The 26,992-nt window shown below is 42.6% G+C and overlaps 1 protein-coding gene across 7 annotated transcripts in view; it reads right to left on the bottom strand.

Moving 5' to 3' along the window:
- LOC141166517 (uncharacterized) overlaps window positions 1-26,992 on the bottom strand; it is a 136,700-nt gene that overhangs the window by 97,296 nt on the left and 12,412 nt on the right. For 6 of the 7 annotated variants that reach the window (XR_012251316.1, XR_012251317.1, XR_012251318.1 and 3 more), the window contains one exon: window positions 22,421-22,485. Coding sequence is in view for 2 of the 7 variants with exons in the window: in XM_073653260.1 (XP_073509361.1) it covers window positions 22,421-22,473 (53 nt within the window). In the remaining 5 variants the exon portion in view is untranslated. Of the gene's footprint in view, window positions 1-13,989; window positions 16,477-22,420; window positions 22,486-26,992 lie in introns of those variants that run through there. The other variant, XR_012251319.1, reaches the window with a different exon arrangement.

Here is a 26,992-nt window from a genome sequence, read left to right as displayed (position 1 = left end):
AATAATGCTGTCTTTCGAGAATTGGCAGCCCTAGGAGCCATGGCCGATAGCCGTGCAAGGCCTGCCGCGGGCAGTCTCTTTATCGCAGGTTCCGAAGCCTGAGGGTGGGTGTCTTTGCCTAGGATCCCAAGCCTAATATTGGGTATCTTTTGTTGGTTCCCAAGCCATAATGTTCAGTCTAAGTGGTCTGGAATTGTTGCTGAATTTGCAACATAATCGGTTCAGAGAAGCTGTATTGTCGGCCCATTGCTGTTGCAGCTGGTGCTGGAATTATTGCAATGATTGACTGCTCGGGAATCCAGCATGTATCATTTCTCACAGGCCAGTGAAAGAAGCTAGCTGGTCCATGAGGATGCATAAAATTTATTAATGCATCATGGTCGTCGACTGAAATTTCAGAAATATTTCCAATCCACCAGTTCCTATCGTAAATGCAGGCAATGTATTGCCCTGGCTGGAGGTTTGCAATTGGCACAAAAGGCATTTCTGATCTGACAGATCTATCTACATGGGCAATGAAAGATGATGGGTCATTTGACACCCTTGAAATGCGAATCTTTTTGTCATCAATTGGCACAAACTGGTGATTTTCTCTTGTTCCAGCAATTGTATGTCCATCTTTGAACCTTTCCTCTTGAACTACCCGTATTTCATCAATTTTTTCATTTGGAACAAAACAAAATTTGATTCCATGCAGTTGCTCGTTGCAAAAGTTGAATAAATCCACCGGGGTCAGTATTTGGTTTTCAGTTGGGCGTTGAAGACTGGCACAAGCTGCCAACCTCAATCCCATCACAGGGCGACTTTCCATGACTGGTACCAAAAAAATTCCAATCAGCGCTGATATTGAAATCAGCATTGTGGTGGCACAAGTTGAGAAAAATTTTTTAATTTTTGTGCTGGGCTGCAGATCCATCGCTGAAGTAGTGGATATGACGAATCCCATAGATGAGAGTCTTGAGATACTGCACAATTACTGTTAAGAAAGTGTGGACTGCAACTGTGTCATGTCGTGAGCAATCACTGATTATGCACAAGCTGATGTTCTGCGCAGCTTCACCATTTAACTCCTTGAAGTAAATTACAAATGGGTGTACTGTAGCTTGACTATTTTCCCAGTGGAAACCTTGAATGGCATCTTGAACAATAAATGAGTAATTTTCAGCAAAGTCCATAAGGATCACAAGCTCTCCAGGTCTCAGATTTTCCTTCAACGATTTCAAATAGCTACTTTGATGCTTGGCGATGTAGTGATGGCTACAAAGTTTAGAAATTTTCAAAACCAATTCTTCAATGAAATCTTCTATAGTCAGTTGTTTGCTATCAAGCGTGTCTCGATCAGTGTGAATCCATTGTTTGAACTCAATAATATCTTCAGGGTCACTGTTGACAAACACATTGACTAGAAATTCTTTTAAAACTTCAGGACCCGGGCATTTATCACAACGACCAAGCATACAGTCCTTGGATTCAATTCCACAGCCCATTTTGCATATGAGCTCTTTGTAGTCATCATTAATTGGGCATGCTGCAAGCATTAGTTTGACATTTTGGTGAAAGGTACACACACAAACGGAATGTGTTCCAGCAGATCCAACGGTTACGCACAACTTTGGCCGAAGCTCACAAAACTTGGAAAATCCAATTTCAGGGCCATTCCGATCCCGATAGGCAACAAACATTTCCCTCATATTGCTCAGTAATAGTCGCATTTGCATCTGCTTTTTTTCTCCTGCTATTCGCACTGATACATAGTCTTTTTTACCAGGGCACATTTGACTGAATTCATCATCCTCAAAAAATGCCTGCACCTTTTTCTTCACTTCCTCAGAAACTTTCTTGCCACACTTGATTCTACTGTAGGTAAGGCTAAGATCCCATGTTCACATTTAAGCTTTCGAGCTTGTTTGACCATTCGTTCAGAGACACCGAATTCGTCTGATATTGGCACCTAAAAGTTGGTCCATTAAGGCTATGTCAAGATTTGGACCTTTTCTGCCCAACTGGACACCTGCAGCTTTTGCTTCAAATCTGCCAAAAGGTGATTGTAATCCAGACACATATTGCACTGTGCTGTTTTTGTTTGCTCAATGTCTTTCGGCTCAAGCCCTCCAATTGAAGCAATCTTGCTAGAAAATGCATTTTGTACCTGGCTTATCTTTCTCCTTGCATATCCAAGTGAATCCCGCTGGCTTACCCGTGGATATTTCAGAGGAGAGATGCCAATGGATTTTAAGCTTGAATTTAGACTTTCAGGAGAACATTCCATTCCATCTGGATCTGATTCAGAGGAAACTGGATCAGCTGATTTTTTCCTGTTAGCAAATTCTTTTCGACATGATGCACACATCTTCTGGCCAGGCTTCACATCATTCTTTGTAAATTCGTTCAACTGGTCAGCTGCTAACAAATTGATAGCTCGCAAATTCTTTTTGGTGTTATGACCTTTCTTCCCAAAAGGATTGCAACACGATTTTTGCAAATGCTCATATTTGGTCAAGAATGAAGCTTCATGGTGTAAACAGATTTGTGAATGCTCGTCAAAATTTAGTCCCACTCGTCGACGCAGCAATTTCTGTTCATCCAATCCAAAGCTTGTAAACAATTTCAACTCCTCCTTGCTATGGGTGTATGTCTTAAGGTGGCACTTCGAATTGTTCGCAAGGCCGATAGAGCACTGGGCCGATTCTTCATCAATTTCATTCTCCATCGCTAAAAAATAAATAATATATGCATTAAAATGTAACAATAGTCAATAACTTTTCATAAACAAAAAGGTTTATAGGTTTTTGATTATAATAGACATTGCTAGCAACAATACAACTCTGTAACATGTGATAAGAATCTGAAAATCAAACACAAAATCAATGCATTACGCGCATAAATAACTCCATGTTCAGTGGCATTTTTCTTTTCTTAAACTGAGAGACTCCAAAAAAAACAAAACAATTATCCTTGTAGAGAAAAATGTGCTCTTTCTAATGATATCAGAATTAATATATTTTAGGGGTACCCCTTTTGAGCAATTTGACCTAAAAATAGGTAAAATTTGTTTTTTTTTACGTTTTTCATCATATGTGGGTGTGAATATTTCCACAAATACATATGGTTTGACTGTGATATTGCAGCAATGCAAAGTCATGTAGATGTTTGGTGTACAGGGCAAAGCACCAGTTACTATTGGTTTTTGGTCTTGAGTTATATACAGTTATATGAAAAAGTTTGGGCACCCCTATTAATCTTAAGCTTAATGTTTTATAAAAATTGGTGTTATTGCCACAGCTATTTCAGTTTGATATATGTAATAACTGTTGGACTCAGTAATGTTTCTGCCTTGAAATGAGGTTTATTGTACTAACAGAAAATGTGCAATCTGCATTCAAACAAAATTTGACAGGTGCATAAGTATGGGCACCTCACCAGAAAAGTGACATTAATATTTAGTAGATCCTCCTTTTGCAAAAATAACAGCCTCTAGTCGCTTCCTGTAGCTTTTAATGATTTCCTGGATCCTGGTTGAAGGTATTTTTGACCATTCCTCTTTGCAAAACAATTCCAGTTCAGTTAAGTTTGATGGTCGCCGAGCATGGACAGCCCTCTTCAAATGATCCCACAGATGTTCAATGATATTCAGGTCTGGGGACTGGGATGGCCATTCCAGAACATTGTAATTGTTCCTCTGCATGAATGCCTGAGTAGATTTGGAGCGGTGTTTTGGATCATTGTCTTGCTGAAAGATCCATCCCCTGAGTAACTTCAACTTTATCACTGATTCTTGAACATTATTGTCAAGAATCTGATGATACTGAGTGGAATCCATGCGTCCCTCAACTTTAACAAGATTCCCGGTGCCGGCATTGGCCACACAGCCCCAAAGCATGATGGAACCTCCACCAAATTTTACTGTGGATAGCAAGTGTTTTTCTTGGAATGCTGTGTTTTTTCGACGCCATGCATAACGCCTTTTTGTATGACCAAACAACTCAATCTTGGTTTCATCAGTCCACAGGACCTTCTTCCAAAAAGAAATTGGCTTCTCTAAATGTGCTTTTGCATACCTCAGCCGACTCTGTTTGTGGCGTGCTTGCAGAAACGGCTTCTTTCGCATCACTCTCCCATACAGCTTCTCCTTGTGCAAAGTGCGTTGTATAGTTGACCGATGCACAGTGACACCATCTGCAGCAAGTTGATGCTGCAGCTCTCTGGAGGTGGTCTGAGGATTGTCCTTGACTGATCTCACCATTCTTCTTCTCTGCCTTTCTGATGTTTTTCTTGGCCTGCCACTTCTGACCTTAACAAGAACTGTCCCTGTGTTCTTCCATTTCCTTACTATGTTCCTCACAGTGGAAGCTGACAGGTTAAATCGCTGAGACAGGTTTTTGTATCCTTCCCCTGAACAACTATGTTGAATAATCTTTGTTTTCAGATCATTTGACAGTTGTTTTGAGGAGCCCATGAGGCCACTTCAGAGAAGATTCAAACAGGAGAACAACTTGCAAGTGGCCACTTTAAGTAGCTTTTCTGATGATTGCATACACCTGGCTATGAAGTTCAAAGCTCAATGAGGTTCCAAAACCAAAAAGTGCTTTAGTAAGTCAGAAAAAAAGTAGGTAGGAGTATTTAAAACAAGAAAATGATAAGGGTGCCCATACTTATGCACCTGTCAAATTTTGTTTGAATGCAGATTGCACATTTTCTGTTAGTACAATAAACCTCATTTCAAGGCAGAAACATTACTGTGTCCAACAGTTATTACATATATCAAACTGAAATAGCTGTTGCAAAAACACCAATTTTTATAAAACATTAAGCTTAAGATTAATAGGGGTGCCCAAACCTTTTCATATAACTGTATGGGCAAAGTTTGGCATAAATTTTATGCGACACGTTTTACAAGCTACTTTGATAATAATTTTATCGTGTTTAGCAGCAAAAGTTGAGCTAGTGTGCCAAATTTCAGCATCATAGCCAGTATAGAACTCTAATGGCTATGTGCCAAAGTTTGCAAAATCCTCTTAGCTGAAGCCGCAGGCTTGGTGGAACCTCCAGTGAAAGGTCAACAGTGCCCAATGTATTTGAGATCTGGCCCTAAAAATTTACATAACCTCTTTTCAAACATACATGTACATCCTTATAAATTTTCAACAAAATCGGAGAAGGTCGAGTGGGGACGATTTTTAAAACTGGTCCACTTGATGTGGAATGACCTAATAATAAGCAGATAGCCGGAGATTGCTGTGGAAAAAAAGAATTGATTAAAGTTCTTTTCTCTACAATCAGACCTCTACTATGGGCCATACAGGTATGTATAGATTTGCTTATCTATACCCTGTATGGCCATAGTAGAGGTCTGATATCGCCCAGTGGGGTGACAGATTACCGTTAATGAACTAAGAAGAGACTGCATAGTTTTTTTTTTGTAAGCGGTACTTCCAGGCAACCTCCATCACCATCCACCATGTCAGATACCTCTCTCAAAGATGTCCTCTGCTGTAAGCTTTCTCAAAGATGTCCTCTGCTGTGAGCAAGCTGAATGGGCATACACTGCTGCGGCCGGAGATGCATCTCAAGAGTAAAAGTCCAGAAGTTTCACCGGGGACCCCGGCTTGCGAGTTCTCCCTATTGGCATCGCAACACTGCTGCTACACATTATCGCATACGGCATCCAGCAACGCACGGCACACACGAGGAGGGGATAAGGCACTATACTTCAGGAAGGAGATCACTTTTCAGTAATATCAGCCGTCTCAAGCCAGTTCAGAGTCCACAATTTCTTTGCTCCCGCTCAGGTTCTGGCAGCTGGCGCCATCAGCATGCTGTCTTCTTCCACCACTGGCATGTTTTGTATATCTATTAAGTAAAACCTCTACAAATGTTCACCGTTTCAGGGTTTAGTACCCCTACATCATACTAATAAAGCACTATGCCCCTATTTGCATCTACCTCATCACTTTTTGGATAAGATTCACCTATACATTTCAAGGGGTGAACAAAAAAATCGGACCTAATATAAACAGACACCATCCGTATTACATACGGATCCACTACAAACTTCTTCTAAGCTTCTGTTTCTTTCCAGAATATACAATACAATTTATGTTCATATTAAGTTTTACCTTAAGTTAAGTTTAACTTGATTTCAAAAGTTATATAAATTGTTCATCTTTTTTTTTATTATTTTATGTTGTCAAAATTACTTACAATTTCGACTCATCCACCTGACATATCCACCTGCCTGGCGTTGAATTTTCTGTCATGAATTTCTTTCTTTAGAAACATACTCATCAAAGTCTATTTTAGTGTTAAAAATAACATTTTAAATGATACCTGCAGAAAACATCGCTATCAGGTCAGGGAAGTTCAGGGGGTCTCTACGCACTTTGATCACGGGCCTGTGCCCAGAATCATTAGTGCACTGTCCCAAATCTGTAGTGCTTTGTTTTTCAATTTTAAATAACATTTATTTTAGCTGTATAATTAAGCACAGACAAACGCTGCATTACTTTACACAATTCAGTGTGGTGGTGTCTCCCATCTCCATAACTCCTCCTCCCGGCTACTCCTGTTTGTCGCAAGTGATTAGATCGCCTCCTACTCCTTGCACATACTTCCAGCCTGTCCAGGATCTCACTGACCCCATGATTTCACCCAGAACAAATAGTGACAATGTCCAGGAATGTGTCAGATTGTTTAGAACAAAATGACAGGAGGCGGCTGGTTGCAGTCAGAGATTACAAGTAGTGATTTACTGACTGTGATCCCGAAGCTCAGAACTCTGTGGTTAGTGCAGGATCAGGTTTCTCATCCCACATAACACAACCAGAGAGCTCAAAACTTGGCAACAGTGGCACTAAATCACTACCTGTATTCTCTGACAGGCTGCCTCTTGTCATTACTGCTCGGACAAATGCAGGCAGGGACTCACCCACTGACCCCATCCCCAAGTGAAGCATATATTAGGTTATAATGTACCTATTATATTTAAATATACAGGCACAATACATACCCACATATATAAATGTATAATATGTACTCAATTGCAGTAAACACAGGTGTGCATTATGCATGACCTTATTCTACCTGTATATATTATACACTGCTCAAAAAAATAAAGGGAACACTCAAATAACACATCCTAGATCTGAATGAATGAAATATTCTCATTGAATACTTTGTTCTGTACAAAGTTGAATGTGCTGACAACAAAATCACACAAAAATCATCAATGGAAATCAAATTTATTAACCAATGGAGGCCTGGATTTGGAGTCACCCCCAAAATTAAAGTGGGAAAAACACAGCACAGGCTGATTCAACTTTGATATAATGTCCTTAAAACAAGTCAAAATGAGGCTCAGTATTGTGTGTGGCCTTCACGTGCCTGTATGACCTACCTACAACGCCTGGGCATGCTCCTGATGAGGTTACGGATGGTCTCCTGTGGAATCTCCTCCCAGACCTGGACTAAAGCATCTGCCAACTCCTGGACAGTCTGTGGTGCAACGTGACGTTGGTGGATGGAGCGAGACATGATGTCCCAGATGTGCTCAATCGGATTCAGGTTTTGGGAACGGGCGGGCCAGTCCATAGCTTCAATGCCTTCATCTTGCAGTAACTGCTGACACACTCCAGCCACATGAGGTCTGGCATTGTCCTTCATTAGGAAAAACCCAGGGTCAACCGCACCAACATATGGTCTCACAAGGGTCTGAGGATCTCATCTCGGTAATAATGGCAGTCAGGCTACCTCTGGCAAGCACATGAAGGGCTGTGCGGCTCTCCAAAGAAATGCCACCCCACAACCCCACACCATTACTGACCCACTGCCAAACCGGTCATGCTGAAGGATGTTGCAGGCAGCAGAACACTCTCCACGGCGTCTCCAGACTCTCTCATGTCTGTCACATGTGCTCAGTGTGAACCTGCTTTCATCTGTGAAGAGCACAGGGCGCCAGTGACTACTTTGCCAATCCTGGTGTTCTGTGGCAAATGCTAAGCGTCCTGCACGGTGTTGGGCTGTGAGCACAACCCCCATCGGTGGACCTTGGGCCCTCATACCACCCTCATGGAATCTGTTTCTAACTTTGTGCAGACACATGCACATTAGTGACCTGCTGGAGGTCATTTTGCAGGGCTCTGGCAGTGCTCCTCCTGTTCCTCTTGCGCAAAGGAGGAGGTAGCGGTCCTGCTGCTGGGTTGTTGCCCTCCTACGGCCCCCTCCACGTCTCCTGGTGTACTGGCCTGTCTCCAGGTAGCGCCTCCAGCCTCTGGACACTACGCTGACAGACACAGCAAACCTTCTTGCCACAGCTCGCATTGATGTGCCATCCCAGATGAGCTGCACTACCTGAGCAACTTCTGTGGTTTGTAGAGTCCGTCTCATGCTACCATGAGTGTGAAAGCATAACCAACATTCAAAAGTGACCAAAACATCAGCCAGAAAGCATTGGTACTGAGATGTGGTCTATGATCCCCACCTGTAGAACCACTCCTTTATTGAAGGTGTCTTGATAATTGCCAATAATTTCCATCTATTGTCTATTCCATTTGCACAACAGCATGTGAAATTGATTGTCAATCAGTGTTGCTTCCTAAGTGGACAGTTTGATTTCACAGAAGTTTGATTTACTTGGAGGTATATTCTGTTGTTTAAGTGTTCCCTTTATTTTTTTGAGCAGTGTATATAGCTATGTACTGTATGAGTGTGATTCATATATAGCTATACACTGATCCATTGATATAGGCAGTTTCATAACTTTTGCCTTCTACTAGTTTTGAAAAATTTTACCAGAGTGTGTGTTCTTAAAGTCTCATACACAGGAATGCTCAGCCCCCTTGCCCATGATCTCAATGAGAGACCCTCTGACAGAATCATCATTCCGTGAATTATCTCTAGAGAAAACAAAAGGATTGGCCATATCCCTCTCTCCCCTGACATTGTCGGGAGAGTCAGGAGTCCCCCATTACTGGAGTGCTTACACCATGAGTGGGGATGAGCATATTTCCTCAGGTGGCTGCCTGAGATGCTTCCCAGGGATGACATTTTTCCGCCTCTGCCAAAAATAGATCTCGGACAGTTTTCTGAGTCGCATGTTCCACTGACTACTGTGTCAGAGAATAGGGAAACGCCGTTTCCTGCAAACTGACTCTTGTACACATGAACACAATTCTACACACGACTGGCACAGCAGAGAAGCGCTCACCCCCCTCTGCCACAATGTGCACCGGAAAGATGAGGTGACCTTATTATACTGCTGACATCACAGCTGTGTTCCAGAGGCGCCGAAGTTGGCATTAAGGTAACCTCTCTGTAGGAACTGAAGACACAGAAGACTATAATTTTGGTGTGATGGTGTTAGAATGAGAGGGCAGTATAGGGGAACATGGTGCAAAAAGGGGGGAAAATGTGCTAGAGAGCAGTGTGGGAGGGACATTGTGGGATCAGTTTGGAGACAAAAATCTTGTGGGGTCCACAGTATGGAAAGTGGACAGCTTGTTGGGGAGAGTATGAAAAGATGGCATTGTGTGTGGGACAGTATGGAGAGGGGGCAGCATTTGGGAGACAATGTAAAAAGGGGGACAGTGTGGATATTTTTCATATATACATAATTATAGCTAATATGAGCAGGCAGTATGGTGGTTATAATTCATAAGGAGGACAGTTGAGGAGGTCATCGCTCTTAAGTCAGAATTGTGTGGAGGCCATAGTTGATAAAGAGAGTAGTAGAGTAGTGTAGCAGTTATAAATCATAAGGGGGGGGATGGTGTGGAGGAAATATTTTATAGTAGAAGGCAGTGTTTAGGACATATAACTTAAGAGGGACAAAGTGGGGGTCATATTTTGTGCAAGAAGCACAGTGAGGGGCAATTATTCAGGCACAGCGTATGGCAGATATTTTTATTCAGGAGACACTCTTATTTTGAAGGGCACCATGTTAGGATGTGCTGCAGAAGACTGTAGAAGAGGGAAGTCTGTTGGGACAAACTGGGAATGTGAAAAGTCATCATGGCGTCTGGACAAGATGGAGAAGAGAAAGAAAACAACACCAATCAGAGAAGATGTTACTTATAAGGTACCTGGATGTATATGTTTATTTGTGATACCGCCTGTCTCTCGTCAGTACTGTGGTTCCTGTATGGTCAGCAATCTGTTGATAACTGATAGCAACTCTTAGCATCTCCTTACCATTGTTAAGGACATACTGGAAGTTATAGATTTAGCAGATACAATTATATATATGTGGGGGGGGGGCAGATTTGACATTGCAATTGATTGCTTTATTAAAGGTACTCTGTCAACACAGGATGACTGTTCAAACCATGTACAGGCTCTTGGTGTTTTACGGCAGGGCCAGTCATTTAAATACACCTTCAAACCTGCTTGTTTTCCCTCAATCGTCAACCCCCTCTTCTTTGATTGACATCTTTGTTTTAATCGGTCCAGAGAAAGGTGGAGATAGATGGAAACCAAGCAGGTGAAAAATTAAATTTAAATGATTCGCTCCTCTGTGAAGCACCGAGAGCCTGTACTTTGTTGAACAGTAGTTCTATGCTGACAGGGTCCCTTTAAAAGCGGTTTCTCATTTCAGAGTTCAGTTTGTTAACTGAGCACAGTAGCTCTGAGCAAGGCATTCTGTCTATTCTGGCAGAGCTTACTGATTAGCTGCCGCATTATCGAAGTGATATCAGCGCTGCAGCCAATTCCAAACACTGGTGCAGCAGCTAAAATGCATCCGTGGACCTGGGGACAATGAGTACAGCTGGTTTGATTTTTAATTACAAACTGTGTGTGCGCACCTTAATTTTCATAGTTTAATTGGACAACCCCCATTAATCTTGGTGCTGTATTTATGTACTGATGATGGTTTTGGTGATGTACTCATGCACTAACACTGATTTTGATGATGCATTAATGTAATGATGGTGGTTCTGGTGATATTTTGATTTTCGTTTGGTGGTTCTAGTGATGTATTCATGTACTGAAAGTGGTTCTATTTATGTACTCTTGGTGGTTTTGGTGATGTATTCAATCAATAATGATGGTTCTGGTAGTGTACTTGTGCACTGATGGTGGTTCTATTGATATCATACCGTATACTTTATTGATTCCGAGGGTAATTACAGTATCTCAGCAGCAGAACATAGACATGAATTATAACATAATAGCAGAAATGTTCAGGTATAATCTCATACATTCCTATTCATGATTGGTCAGTATAATATACAATTAGAAAGGCAATATCACAACAGTCACTTGGAGAATTTCACACTTAGGTAGTAGTTGTACATTCCCATAGCAGTCGATAAGAACGATTTCCTGTATCTTTCCTTCTTCCACTTTATTAGGATTAGACGGTTACTGAAGGTTCTCCTCTGTCTCATGAGCAGCTTATAAAATGGGTGTGCGTTATTGCTCATTATTGCCAATCATTTCTTCTGAATTCTTTCCTCCACTATCTCCTCAAAAGTGGCAAGATGGCAGCCAACACAGGAGCCTGCCTTTTTGATAAGCTTATTTAGCTTATTAGCATCAGACATTTGCACACTACTTACCCAGCATATGATTGTGAAAAAGGTGAGACTTGCCACTGCGAACTGTTAGAACATTTCTAACATTTTGCTGCACACATTGAACAACCTTAGTTTCCGTAGTCAGTACAGTTTGCTGATCTTTGTAAATCTTTTCCTTATGGCTCCTCCAAACAAGTTTGCTGTCCAAATGGACCCCCAAATATTTGTAACTCCTGACCTGCACCACTTCCTGACCAGCAATAGTAACAGATGAACAGTCAATCTTTCTTCTGCTATAGGTCACCACCAGCTCCTTAGTTTTCTTTATGCTTAGTTGTAAATAGCCTGGCACCAATCCACAAAATGCGACACCACCCACATTTATTTCTCCTCGCCCTGGCCTCCCCTAATGCATCCGACTACCACGGAGTCATCCGAGAATTTTTAGAGGTGGCAAAAATCTGATTCATGCTGAAAATTCGCTATTTACAACGTGAAAAGAAAGGGTGACATCATTGTTTCCTGAGGGGCACCTACACGGCTCAAAAATATGCCACACAACCGCTCCCATCTGTACAAACTGTGGCTTGTCTGCTAAATGGTTACAAGTCAAATTTATGTATGAGCTGTCTATAAAATGATGGTAGTCTCACATTTGAAGCAGTAGTTCAAAACACTGTTACTCTTTTTCTTGCCCGTGTAGTTTAAGATTTCTGCCCCGTGGAGAGCTGAACCATCTCTGCTGCGTCACCAACGGCCCCAGTGAATCTGAACAGCAGCGGCGGCCTCCTAAAGCCGCATACCTATGGTGGCATCACAAAACTTTACCCCAAAAACTTTATTCTCTGTTATTGACTGGCTTCAGAAGTAGAAGGACTGCAGGAGACTCAGCCTTTCCCTGGCAGACAGAGGCATTTCTATCAAGCAGCACAGTGTTGCATCATGCCAGTTCCACTGCAATGGGTATCCAGGTGTTACATAGGACTGAAGTTAATAAATGATCTGCACTCAGTTTTCACTGTGCTGTTAATTGTAGTGCCTCAGGATTCAATACCTGAGGATGTCGGGTGCAAAAGTGAAGACCGACTGCCACAAAGGACTGGACTAGGTGCCGCACCAGGAGAGCAAGGAGTGAATTGCCCATCTCTACTCTATGACCTAAAAAGCAATAGTAGTTTGGAATACACCCAGAATCTGTTGTATAAATGTTGTAAAACCATGTATAATTTTCTTTTACACCCCACAAATACTTGATATCACATAAAAGCTCAATAAAGTACATTTAAGTTTGTAGGTGTAATATGAAAAAATGTGGAAAAGGTCAGGGGATATCAATACTTTTTTAGGGCATTATATATTGATCTGGGCCTTGGTGTCTGCTATGTCAATGTAATTTCTGCACATGAACTTGGTTTTCTATTACTGGACCTTCTTTATATCTAGCAATATCAGATCTATATATTGTTACATTATTCTTATTATCGTCTACTGATTGTTCTTCTTCTTTTGCATATCCAAAATAAAGTTAATGTTTGAATGAAAAAAATACCAAGGCTGCCAGTCTTATAGGTCCTCAGAATAAGAACACTTTGATAAATATGTCTCAGTATCAGCATTCAGGTAAAAGTGAGGAACCAATCAAGAAACGGCCAACTGAAGGCAAACTACTTTTCCTTTTGGAACAACAAAGATGGGAGGTGAGGAGACCACCACCAGAATGACTACTTTCCAAGAAAGCCTAAAAGGAATGTCTCACAAGGGTTCAAAGACACAAACGTCTGAATACGGCTGGGGCTACATGGCGATGTTTCCTGAGAATTGCTGTCAATCGACACTTAGTAGTCTGGCCCCAGGCTTATTCAGGGAAAACATCTGTGGAAAGTGCTGTCGCACAACAAATTTAGAACTTGTAACAAATCCATTTTTACTAGAAGTGTCTCTAATCACCTCCAGTGTTCTGGGCATTCACAGTGCTAAAAAACAATTTGTTAATGGATGACATGGCAGATGACCACCCACTATGATCCATGTACCACTGACTTTTATCATGCTAAAAAACTGATGACTGCAGTAAAAATAAAGACTATTTGGGACATGAGATTATAAATACTTTCTTATACTATATAAATAAATGACTAAATAAAAACTAGACACCATGCAATTGGCCACTGTGCTTTATTTAGGGGTTAAAAAATACTCAATAAGTAGTCAATGAACAATCAAATAGTAGTAACAATTTGACTCAGTCCTTATTTGACTCAAGCCATAGAAATATCTTATAATAAGTGACTAAACACCACCCAGCAAAAGTTGGGTCTGAATCCCCTCTCATAAAGCAAGGACAAAATAACATAAAACTAAATGTCTGAGAAAATTGACAACCATAACATGTTTTTTAGTTTAGACAGTTAATTCCAAATGCCAAGCCTTTATTGTGAGAATCTATAGAAATACTCTTGTTTTTAAAATAACTACCCCAAATCACGATTGTTACCATCCCTGGAAATAAATCCAAGAAAACCGATAAATCAATAATCCTTTTGTGTCGCCAAGATTGCGGCCAGACCAGTAACAAGAAAAAACGTGAAATTTAGAAGATTCTGTGAAGAAAGACAAAGAGGAATTTTAAATAAAAGGAGGGTGCATAATATTCCGGCCATTGAAACCTCTCAAAAAAGAAAACCACATTCATAAGTCCTCCTTCAAATCTTTAGTCAATCTGACATAAGCTCCAGGGTGAGTAAGCCCTTTTGTGAGAATATAAAGATGTTTTGAAAAAATTGTATCCCATCGGTATAATCCTCAAAACAAAAGCTAGATTGCCAAGCAAAGATTACCACTTTTAAAATCACCTTTTTGCAACGGATAAAGCGAATAATCACACCTATAATATTATCAATTTTTTGACCAGGCAATCTAACTCACAGCGTTTTGAGTGTCAAATTCGATACCTAAAAAATGCAGAGAACAGTAAGAAAAACAGTTTTTTCAGAAGCTAGAGAAAATTAAAATATTCTGCCATAGCAAAGAATTTATTCAAAAGATTGTTACAAACGGGGGATCTGGAAGGACCTACAAACAAGAAATCATCCAAATAATGCACAATTCCTCCTAAAACTATGTCCTCTGCTGCCACCCAAATGGAGAAAAGATGCTACCGTTCAAAGTAGAAACAAGATAAAGTGAACCCCATATGTAAACTGCTGTCAAAAAAAGAAAAAAACATCAAACTGAAAACCTAGTGATGAAAAAACGACCAGATTCACTGGTAGAAGACGGAGAGCATCCTTTATGTCTACCTTTGCCAAAAGGGAACCTCTGCCCACATGTTTGTATTAAAGAAATAGCGTCGTCAATAGACGCATAAGTTACTTTACAATTAGATTTATCGGCACAATCATTGAGAGAGGATCCCGTTGGAAAGGACAAATGGTGTATTAGTGTAAAGCTATTAGGCTCTTTTTTAGGAACGATCCCTAGAGGGGATGTTCTAAAGTTTGTAAATGGAGGATGTACAAATGGGCCAACAATTCTGCCTTCCTGTAGCTCAATAAATAATTTATCTCTAACTACTGATAAATGATCAAAAACAAATTTTAAATTAGGACATAATTGACAACCTGATTCTGTATATGGTGGTATAAAGAAACCTTCAGCAAAACCATTAGCAATTAACATTGTCATCTCCCTGTCTGGGAACGTTCTTAGAAAAGTTAACATTCTTCTCCAAATCCCCGGCATCAACACTTTTTTCAAACTAATTCCCTTGTATTTGGCTGCAGGACCCCAGGACCTCTAATCCTTTTAAAACAACGGAAGACCGGGTGATTACCGGGACAGAAAGAACCTTCATGTTTATATCTGCAATTATGCAGCCATTTACAAGAGGAATCGTTGAATGCAAAACAAATACCTTTTTTAAAACCTTAATGGGTGACGGTTGACTATTCTGTGATCTTACAAAAATTTTGCATTCTTTTGGGGAAGCATGAGGTTCAACCATAAACCCACATCTTTTACACCTCAATTTTTATGAACAGACAATTTCTGACAATTGTTTTTCATAAATGAACCATGCCATACCACCAAATTTTTGTAAGCTTCCAGAACGATATCAACGTGCTGGAATTAGACCTGTACATTTTCAAGGAAATTTCTCGCCTATAATAGAGGGAAAATTACAAAAGGCTTGCAGCCAATTATGTAATGTTGTAGGGGCGCCCCTCTTGCGGTCCTCATCTCTATCATTGTTTTTTTTTATCATATTTAAATGGCTCTTTAAGAGATGGCAGTAAGGATAAGATGTCAATAAAATCTTACGTCATATTTTCTCTTCTACACCCATGGAGAGATGAAAACCCAGAGGTGATAGGTGACATGTCAAAGATTTTTTGAAACAGTTTTCATTTCGATTTTTAAATTAGGAATGTTATTAAAACCCAAAGCTGGGCGTTCTATCACATTATGACTTAGACCTAACATTGCTAGTGCTGCTAGGAATTGACCTAGCAATGTATTGAAATACATCCTGTAAAATAGGATTAGACCCAGATGTGGTATCAGGGGCAAGCCCCACATTTATCTCGCCCTATCCTGGCTGATTGTCTACCATCGCTGGTCCGTTTTCATGGAATGGGGAAGGACCAGCTACTGAGCCACTGTCAGAGCCAGCCTCTTTGTGGCACGGCGACCAGAAGCCACATCATCCGAAATCTGGTCCTGTGGTGATCCCATGAGCCCCCTTAGTTTAACACACGGGGTCTAACATTCTCGTCCCCATTTAAATGAATTAATTTTGCATTGTATCTTTTTATTTCCGTTTTTATCATCTCAAAACAGAAATAACTACGGACATGTGAACAGAGCCTTACAATACAATGTAACTATACTGGAATGATCGGCGTATTTAGTGCTGCACTTCCTCGTCTTCACTGTCTTCTTCCATCACTGGCCTCTTTCTGCCTTCCTAAAATATATACCAAAACTGATTATGATTCTCATTCACATATCAACCAAACTGAAAAAAACTAGACCCTTAAAAATTCACTTTTAATAATTTTCTTTAACCCCTTAATAACATCTGACGTACTAATACGCGTCTGTGCCCTGGGACTTAAGAGCCAGACCCGTATTAGTACGTCATCGCGATCGCGCGCGCACACAGGCTGTGCGGGCGCGATCGCCGCCGGGTGTCAGCTGATTGTCACAGCTGACACCCGGTACTATGTGCAGGGAGCGGTCCTGCACCGTTCCCAGCACATTAACCCCCGCGATGCTGCGATCGAAGTCGATCGCGGCATTGCGGGGGCAAGGGGAGGTGATCGGCGATACTCACCTCCTCTTCCGGCTTCCAGCGCAGTCAGCAAAGGCTTCCCGGGTGTTGCCATGACGACCCGATGTCGTCATGACAACATCCGGGTCACCAGAGAGCAGGAAGATTGCTTGGACATGCGCAGTGCATCTCCAAGCAATCTTCACACTGTGCACTTCTGACAGCCTTCATGGCATAGGGATGGTGCTCCATTCCTGTGCCATGCAGGCGATCAGAAAAAAAAAGTGAAAGTCCCAGAGTGGGACAAAGTAATAAAGTGTAGAAACTGTGTGAAAGTGGGAAAAAAAAAAAAAAATGTGCAAAAATATTATAAAAAAATAAAAAAAATAATACATCAAAAATAAAAATATAATGTACCCATCAATAAATATTATTATAAAAAAAATAAAAAAAAAACAATAAAAGTACACATATTTGGTATCGCCGCGTCCGGAACAACCTGACCTATAAAACTGTCCCACTAGTTAACCCCTTCAGTGAACACGGTAAAAAAAAAAAAAAAAAAACGAAGCAAAAAACAATGCTTTATCACCATACCGCCAAACAAAAAGTGGAATAACACGCGATCAAAAAGACGCATATAAATAAAAATGATACCGCTGAAAACGACATCTCGTCCCGCAAAAAACAAGCCGCCATACAGCTCCATCAGCCGAAAAATAAAAAAGTTATAGCTCTCAGAATAAAGCGATACTAAAAAATATTTTTTTCTATAAAATAGCTTTTATTGTGTATAAGCGCCAAAACATAGAAAAATGATGCAAATGTGGTACCGCTGTAAACGTACTGACCCGAAGAATAAAGCTACCTCATCAATTTTACCACACGCGGAACAGAATAAAAAAAAAAACAATTCCTGAATTGTTGGTTTTTGTTTATTCTGCCTCCCAAAAATCGGAATAGAAAGCGATCAAAAAATGTCACGTGCCTGAAAATGGCACCAATAACAACGTCAAGTCATCCCGCAAAAAACGAGCCGTCACATGACTGTCTGCCAAAATCTGGAAAAATTATAGCTCTCAAAATATGGCGATGCAAAAACTAGATTTTACAAAAAATGCGTCTTTTAGTGTGTGACAGCTGTCAGTCATAAAAACCCCATATGATTCTGGTACTGCAGTAATCACACTGACCCGAAGAATAAAGTCGTCTAATCACTTATACCGCACGAGGAACGGCGTAAAAAATAAACTCTTGGGTTAGGATTGGGCTAGGGTTAGGGCTGGGTTTGGGGCTAGGGTTGTGCTGGGGCTAGGGTTGTGCTGGGGCTAGGGTTGTGCTGGGGCTAGGGTTGTGCTAGGGTTAGGGCTGGGGTTGGGATTTTTTTCAAAAGTAAGAAAAAAAGATGACGATATGGCGACTAGTGTTGAGAGCAAGTGCTCGCTACTTGAGTTTGCATCGGGTGCTCTGGTATGCATTGAGTATCGTGGGTATTTGAGTGACATGCTCGAGTCTCTGCCCCATATGCTTCGCGGCCAAAAAACTTTACGGGGATTGCCTGCCATGCACGAGCAATCCCCGCATGGTTTTTTTTGGGTGTCTAATAACCGTGAAACATGCGGAGCAGGGACTCGAGCATGTCACTCGAGCACACGCTGTACATGGTGCATACCCGAGTACCCGATGCAAACTCAAGTAGCGAGCACTTGCGCTCAAGAATAATGACAACTTATTCAATATGATGACCTAATGTAAACAAATTCTGTGCCGTACCTCTGGGTTCAAAATGTTCACTATACACCTTAATAAAATCCTTGAGGGGTATAGTTTCCAAAATGGGGACACTTGTGGGGGAGCTCCACTGTTTAGGCACATCACGGGCTCTCCAAACGCGACATGGTGTCCGCTAACAAATTGAATGGAAAATCGTCTCAAATTGTTAGCGGACGCCATGTTGCGTTTGGAGAGCCCCTGTGTGCACAAACATTGGAGCTCCCCCACAAGTGACCCCATTTTGGAAACTAGACCCCCCAAGGCACCTATCTAGATGCATAGTGAGCACTTGGAACCCCCAGGTGCTTCACAAATTGATTCGTAAAAATGAAAAAGTGAAAAAAAAACACTTTTTCATTTTTATGAATCAATTTGTGAAGCACCTGGGGTTCCAAGTGCTCACTATGAATCTAGATAGGTGCCTTGGGGGGTCTAGTTTCCAAAATGGGGTCACTTGTGGGGGAGCTCCAATGTTTGGGCACACAGGGACTCTCCAAATGCAACATGATATCCGCTAACTGTTATGTTCTGCTACCAGAGCTAAGGAAAGAGAGGAGATCTGTCCCTACGATAGAACTCAGCTTAATCCCTACGATGTAACAGGGGACCTGATCCTGCGATCAGACCTGCTAAAGTCCTAAGCTAGTCTGTACGGAGACCTATAGATGTGGGGAAGGAATCCCTACAAGTACTAAGGATTGGGAGGAAAATGGGACACCTCCTAACAGAAATAGTAGCAGACAGACGAACAAACAAAATATATAGAACATAGAGGTCCGTAGACCAAGCAAACTAACAGAGTTAGATACAGAGCACAGGCTAGCTAGAAAGTAGATATACAATGAAGTCCAGCAAAGCCAGAAGGGCGGAGCAGGACTAAATAGGCCAAACAAGGTCATGTGACCAACAATAGAAAAAACCTAAGAGCAAGGTTCTAACACTAACAAATTGTCGGCTCAAATTGTTAGCGGATATCATGTTGCATTTGGAGAGTCCCTGTGTGCCCAAACATTGGAGCTCCCCCACAAGTGACCCCATTTTGGAAACTAGACCCCCCAAGGCACCTATCTAGATGCATAGTGAGCACTTGGAACCCCAGGTGCTTCACAAATTGATTCATAAAAATGAAAAAGTGTTTTTTTTTTCACTTTTTCATTATTACGAATCATTTTGTGAAGCACCTGGGGGTTCCAAGTGCTCACTATGCATCTAGAAAGGTGCCTTGGGGGTCTAGTTTCCAAAATGGGGTCACTTGTGGGGGAGTTCCAAAGTTTGGGCACAGAGGGGCTCTCCAAACGCAATGTGGTGTCCGCTAACAATTTGAGCCGATTTTCCATTCAATTTGTTAGCGGATACCATGTTGCATTTAGAGAGTCCCTGTGTGCCCAAACATTGGAGCTCCCCCACAAGTGACCCCATTTTGGAAACTAGACCACCCAAGGCACCTATCTAGATGCATAGTGAGCACTTGTAACCCCTAGGTGCTTCACAAATTGATTCGTAAAAATGAAAAAGTGTTTTTTTTTTCACTTTTTCATTATTACGAATCAATTTGTGAAGCACCTGGGGGTTCCAAGTGCTCACTATGCATCTAGAAAGGTGCCTTGGGGGGTCTAGTTTCCAAAATGGGGTCACTTGTGGGGGAGCTCCAAAGTTTGGGCACAGAGGGGCTCTCCAAACGCAATGTGGTGTCCGCTAACAATTGGAGCCGATTTTCCATTCAATTTGTTAGCGGATACCATGTTGCATTTAGAGAGTCCCTGTGTGCCCAAACATTGGAGCTCCCCCACAAGTGACCCCATTTTGGAAACTAGACCCCCCAAGGCACCTATCTAGATGCATAGTGAGCAGTTGGAACCCCCAGGTGCTTCACAAATTGATTCGTAACATAACAATGAAAAAGTGAAAAAAAAAAACACTTTTTCATTTTTACGAATCAATTTGTGAAGCACCTGGGGGTTGCAACTGCTCACTATGCATCTAGATAGGTGCCTTGGGGGGTCTAGTTTCCAAAATGGGGTCACTTGTGGGGGAGCTCCAATGCTTGGGCACACAGGGGCTCTCTAAACGCAACATGGTGTCCGCTAATTATTCAAGCAAATTTTACAATCAAATAGTCAAATGGCGCTCCTTCCCTTCCGAGCCCTACAGTGCGCCCAAACAGTGTTTTTTCCCCAAATATTGGGTATCTGCGTGCCCAGGGGAAGTTGCACAACAAATTTTGCAGTCCATTTTTTCTTGTTACCCCTGTGAAAATAAAAAAAATTGGGTCTAAAGTAACATTTTTGTGAAAAAAGTTAAATGTTCATTTTTTTCTTCCACATTCAAAAAATTCCTATGAAGCACCTGAAGGGTTAATAAAGTTCTTGAATGTGGTTTTGAGCACCTTGAGGGGTGCAGTTTTTAGAATGGTGTCACTTTTGGGTATTTTGTGTCATAAAGACCTCTCAAAGTGACTTCAAATGTGATGTGGTCCCTAAAAAAATGGTTTTGTAAATTTTGTTGGAAAAAATGAGAAATCGCTGGTCAACTTTTAACCCTTATAGCTTCCTAACAAAAAAAAATTTTGGTTCCAAAATTGTGCTGATGTAAAGTAGACATGTGGGAAATGTTATTTATTAACTCTTTTGTGTGACATATCGCTCTGATTTCAGGGCTTAAAAATTCAAATTTTGAAAATTGCTAAATTTTCAAAATTTTCGACAAATTTCCATTTTTTTCACAAATAAACGCAAGTGATATCGAAGAAATTTTTTCACAATCATGAAGTACAATATGTCACGAAAACACAATCTCAGAATCAGGGGGATCCGTTGAAGCGTTACAGAGTAATTACCTCATAAAGTGACAGTGGTCAGAATTGTAAAAATTGGCCCGGTCATTAACGTGCAAACCACCCGCGGGGCTTAAGGGGTTAAAATGGAAATAGGATTCACAATTTCTATAAAACATACAAGTGGCTAACATCCAGTGAGTGCAGATAATGTAATAAGGGTTGCATATATTCAGGGAGCACTTAAATGGCAAGTAAATAAAGTAATATAGAATATTCAGAATATAACAGGAGAGCACAACACAGGCCTTACAAGTCCCTGGTTACCCCTGCCGTCTCTCCCTTCCTGGCAGCGGAGGTTGGCACCCTAATTTATGCTATTTGGCGCCTCCACTCAACATCGGTGTGTCTTAGAAACCCCATTGTTCCCTATCCGTACTCAGTAATATGTTACAGGTAGCAGTGGAGGAATAAAAGAGTGGAATATATAAATGCTAAGTTGCCTGATAGATCTTAATTACTTATATTTCATTTCTAAGTAGGTCTCTTAATAAGTATAGTCATACCCACATTCATTATGAGGAAATATAGTTGTCTCAAATATAAACCCAAAAAGGAGGACAATTCCTCAGCAATGGAATATAAACCGTTTCCTCCTAGTTGTCACTGGTCATACAATAATGACCGTTATTCCCCTCATACACCATATAGTCTGTTGGTCAAATCACCATATAAAAAGACAGCAATGTCTGTACAGTAATCCCAAGTCATTCAACAGGGATTAATAAATAAAGATTATTATTAAACAGGGATGACAATTATCACATTCGTCCAAATCCGCGCTTATATAGGTGGCAAACATCAGTGTGGTATCATAGAGAAAAAGGATAACACTTATTGTTTATGTCCCTCAATGGTGGTCTTGACGTGTTTCCCACTACAATATACAGGAGACTAATAGGAGATACTGATCCATTTCCATTTTTATAATCTCAAAGCGAAACCAAAAACTGAAATAACTACATGACATTTGAACAGAACCTTACAATACAATGTAACGATACCGGACTGATAGCCATATTTAGTGCTTACTTTGGCTGCAGACCCTCTTCTTCTTCCTCAATAATAGGCCTTTTCCTGTTCATTTTTTTTCCTTCCTAAAATATATACCAAAACTGATTATGATTCTCATTCTCCTCCAGATTTACACATCAGCAGAGGAGCCTTCTGCACCTCTCACCATTAGAAGAAGCAGAACCTATTACACACCATATGGACTAAACTATTGGGACACATACACATTACTCCCAGAGGAGCTTTTATGACATTCCTTTTAAAATCCAGGTTCATTAATATGGAGTTGATCTCACTTTGCAGCTAATAAAGCTTCCTCTCTTTTGGAACGGTTTTAAAAAAAAATTGGGGATATTTCTGTGCAGACTTCTGTCCATTCTTCCAGAAGAGCATTTATCAGGTCAGTCACTGATGTTGGGTAAGAGGACCTGGCTTGCAATCTTTATTTCATCCTATAGGTATGTGATGGAGTTGAGGTTAGTCAAGTTCTTCCACTCCAAACTCACCCAACTAAGTCTTATTAGGACTTTCATGAACTGACTTGTGACGACATATTATTACGTCAATATGGTGAATTCAGTGAGCTCTTTAGAATGAGCCATTCTCTCACAAATGTTTGCGTAGTCAGACTACATGTTTACTGCTGGATTTTATATACCTGTGGCAATGGGACCAAAAGAGAAAACCTGAATTCAGTGATTAAGAGGTGAGTTATAATACTTGTCCATACAATGCAAAGCTTCCTTCACATGTATGTGTTTCTGGTACTTTTGGCCAGGGGTGGATTAAGAGTAGCCAGGGCCCCGGGCAGTTTAGAAGGTGTGGGCCCCCCCCAGGTACCCGATGTATCACGCAACATGTCACATGATCCCCTTGCATAGATCGTGTGATAGGTCACGTGAGTGACATACAGGTGCTGTGGTGTAGATCTGTAGATGGAAAATGTACCGCATCATAGATAACATATCGCTATACATAGCAGAACAGGGGGAAATTAATTTTCCCGAGGGGCCACATGAGAGGCCGTGACTATTATGGAGGTTGAACCTATAGGCTGAAATGAATTCTGTTCAATATTAGTATTAACTTATTAATTATAGCTATTTTTTTTAATATTAATTGTATGCAGCATTGGACTGAAGTACCTTGGGCCCACCAGAGACAATCATTTTTGGGGCCCTCTATACTGCTATATAACCAATAAAGAAATAATACAAGACCTTCAATTGTACAGTAAAATGTGCCAATATCTTTCCGTAATATAAAACAAACAATGAGCTTGATTCATCAGGACCAGCGTTTTTCATGCCAATCTTGATGAGGAGGCGTGCTAGAGTCCGGTGATTCTGATTCATGAAGAAGTACACACCTCTTCATGAAATCTGCAGCATCCGACGAGTGTCACAGCCGAATAGTCTTGCTGATTGACAGCCAGCTTCCCACAGTTTGGCAGCGGGGAGCTGTGGTGCTTCGCCAACAGAGCAGAGTGAAGAGAAGGAGATGCTCTTTCAATATGACTTCTCAGGCAGCACCAGAAATATAATACACCACACAGGAGAGCTGACATCCTCTATACACTACACCACACAGGAGAGCTGACAGATCCTCTATATATTACACCACACAGGAGAGCTGACAGATCGTCTATATCAGGGGTCTCAAACTCTGCTGGGTATATGGGCCGCACATGGAAAAAATTTGAATTTGGGGGGCCGCATTCTTTGTTCAATGTGACATTTTTAGTGATACCATTTTTTTTGTATACACCTTTTGAACATTTTTGCCGTGTTTATTTTTTTATGGCTTGGGTCGTTATGGATGTGGCGATAATAAACGTGCACTTTTTTGTGTTTACTTTAGTTTACATATAAAACAGCATTTTTAGTGCCCAATATTTTTTCATGCTTTATTTTATTTTTTATTTTTTTTACAATTTTATTTCCCCCAATTGGCCACATACAGTAATATTGTCTTACAATTAGCATCATATAGTAATAATGGAAAACATCTTGTAGTAATGTTCTCCATCCAAGTCCCCATCTTGTACTAATGTGCCCCATCCAGGTCCCCATCCTGTGGCAACGTTCCCCATCCTGGCGCCCATCTTGTACTAATGTGCCTCATCCAGGTCCCCATCCTGTGGCTATGTGCCCCATCCAGGTCCCCATCCTGTGGCAATGTTCCCCATCCAGGTCCCCATCTTGTGGCTCTGGTCCCCATCTTGTGGCTCTGTGCCCCATCCAGGTCCCCATCTTGTGGCTCTGTGCCCCATCCAGGTCCCCATCCTGTGGCAACGTTCCCCATCCTGGCGCCCATCTTGTACTAATGTGCCTCATCCAGGTCCCCATCCTGTGGCAATGTTCCCCATCCAGGTCCCCATCTTGTGGCTATGTGCCCCATCCAGGTCCCCATCTTGTGGCTATGTGCCCCATCCAGGTCCCCATCTTGTGGCTCTGTGCCCCATCCAGGTCCCCATCTTGAGGCTATGTGCCCCATCCAGGTCCACATCTTGAGGCTCTGTGCCCCATCCAGGTCCCCGTCCTGTGGCTATGTGCCCCATCCAGATCCCCGTCCTGTGGCTATGTGCCCCATCCAGGTCCCCGTCCTGTGGCTATGTGCCCCATCCAGGTCCCCTCTTGTGGCTATGTGCCTCATCCAGGTCCCCATCTTGTGGCTATGTGCCCCATCCAGGTCCCCTCTTGTGGCTATGTGCCCCATCCAGGTCCCCGTCCTGTGGCTATGTGCCTCATCCAGGTCCCCATCCTGTGGCTATGTGCCCCATCCAGGTCCCCTCTTGTGGCTATGTGCCCCATCCAGGTCCCCGTCCTGTGGCTATGTGCCCCATCCAGGTCCCCATCTTGTGGCTATGTGCCCCATCCAGGTCCCCATCCTGTGGCTATGTGCCCCATCCAGGTCCCCATCCTGTGGCTATGTGCCCCATCCAGGTCCCCGTCCTGTGGCAATGTGCCCCATCCAGGTCCCCATCTTGTGGCTATGTGCCCCATCCAGGTCCCCATCTTGTGGCTATGTGCCCCATCCAGGTCCCCATCTTGTGGCTATGTGCCCCATCCAGGTCCCCATCCTGTGGCTATGTGCCCCATCCAGGTCCCCATCCTGTGGCTATGTGCCCCATCCAGGTCCCCATCTTGTGGCTATGTGCCCCATCCAGGTCCCCATCCTGTGGCTATGTGCCCCATCCAGGTCCCCATCCTGTGGCTATGTGCCCCATCCAGGTCCCCGTCCTGTGGCTATGTGCCCCATCCAGGTCCCCGTCCTGTGGCTATGTGCCCCATCCAGGTCCCCATCCTGTGGCTATGTGCCCCATCCAGGTCCCCTCTTGTGGCTATGTGCCCCATCCAGGTCCCCGTCCTGTGGCTATGTGCCCCATCCAGGTCCCCATCTTGTGGCTATGTGCCCCATCCAGGTCCCCGTCCTGTGGCTATGTGCCCCATCCAGGTCCCCTCTTGTGGCTATGTGCCCCCTGTGCTGTTCTTCACACACATAAAATAGAAAAAAAAAAAGATGATTCTCACCTGTCCTCCGTTCCCTCGGCGTCCTTCCTGCAGATGTGGCCCGCAGGCACCACAGAGTCAGACCCCTTGACGATCCCGACCTGGTCCAGGAGGAGCCGCCGACAGCAGCGCTGCATTGCCGCACAGAGACTATCTCCCAGCACAGCATTTCCAATGTCAGCCGCCGGCCAATCAGAGGCCAGCAGCTGACATCTGCATATGGCAATGACGTCATACTCGCTGCGCCGACATGCAGATATCAGCTGCTGGCCTCTCATTGGCCGGTGGCTGACATTGGAAATGCAGTGCTGGGAAACAGTCTCTGTGCGGCAATTCAGCGCTGCTGTCGGCGGCTCCTCCTGGACCAGGTCGGGATCGTCAAGGGGTCTGTGCCTGCGGGCCGCATAAAGCAGCCTCAGGGGCCGCATGCGGCCCGTGGGCCGCGTGTTTGAGACCCCTGGTCTATATACTACACCACACAGGAGAGCTGACAGATCCTCTATATACTACACCACACAGGAGAGCTGACAGATCCTCTATATACTACACCACACAGGAGAGCTGACAGATCCTCTATATACTACACCACACAGGAGAGCTGACAGATCCTCTATATACAACACCACACAGGAGAGCTGACAGATCCTCTATATACTACACCACACAGGAGAGCTGACAGATCCTATATATACTACACTGTGACGCTCGCAGCCCTACCCTGCGAAGATGAGGGGATTACTCGGAGCCGGGTCAGATGTTTTGTGGAGTCGCAGCCGTGGCCTGGACCCGGTCCGTGCCCAGGGCCGTCACATTAAAAAAAAGATGTAATGGGCTTTCAGGGTTGAGTGGTTGCTATCGACTACGCCACCTGTGGTACCTGGTGAAGGCCACCAGCGCTGCTGCAGTCCTCTGAGGCGGGATGTTGTGGCAGCCGTCGTTGACACTACTCTCCACAGGCGGAGCAGGGCCTCAGGGCAGAGACGAGGATGGAGGGAGTTGTAGTGTAGGAGGTCTGGTGCTGTGCGGTGCGGTGCAGTGCAGAAATAAAGAGTCCGGAGGCCATAGGGGTTGACTTCCA

Source organism: Phyllobates terribilis, unplaced genomic scaffold, assembly GCF_046119375.1.
Source record: "Phyllobates terribilis strain yellow unplaced genomic scaffold, ASM4611937v1 Scaffold_11__3_contigs__length_659146591, whole genome shotgun sequence".
Lineage (NCBI taxonomy): Eukaryota > Metazoa > Chordata > Amphibia > Anura > Dendrobatidae > Phyllobates > Phyllobates terribilis.
The sequence above is the reverse complement of the archived record's forward strand: the minus strand, read 5'-3'. Positions and strand labels throughout refer to the sequence as shown.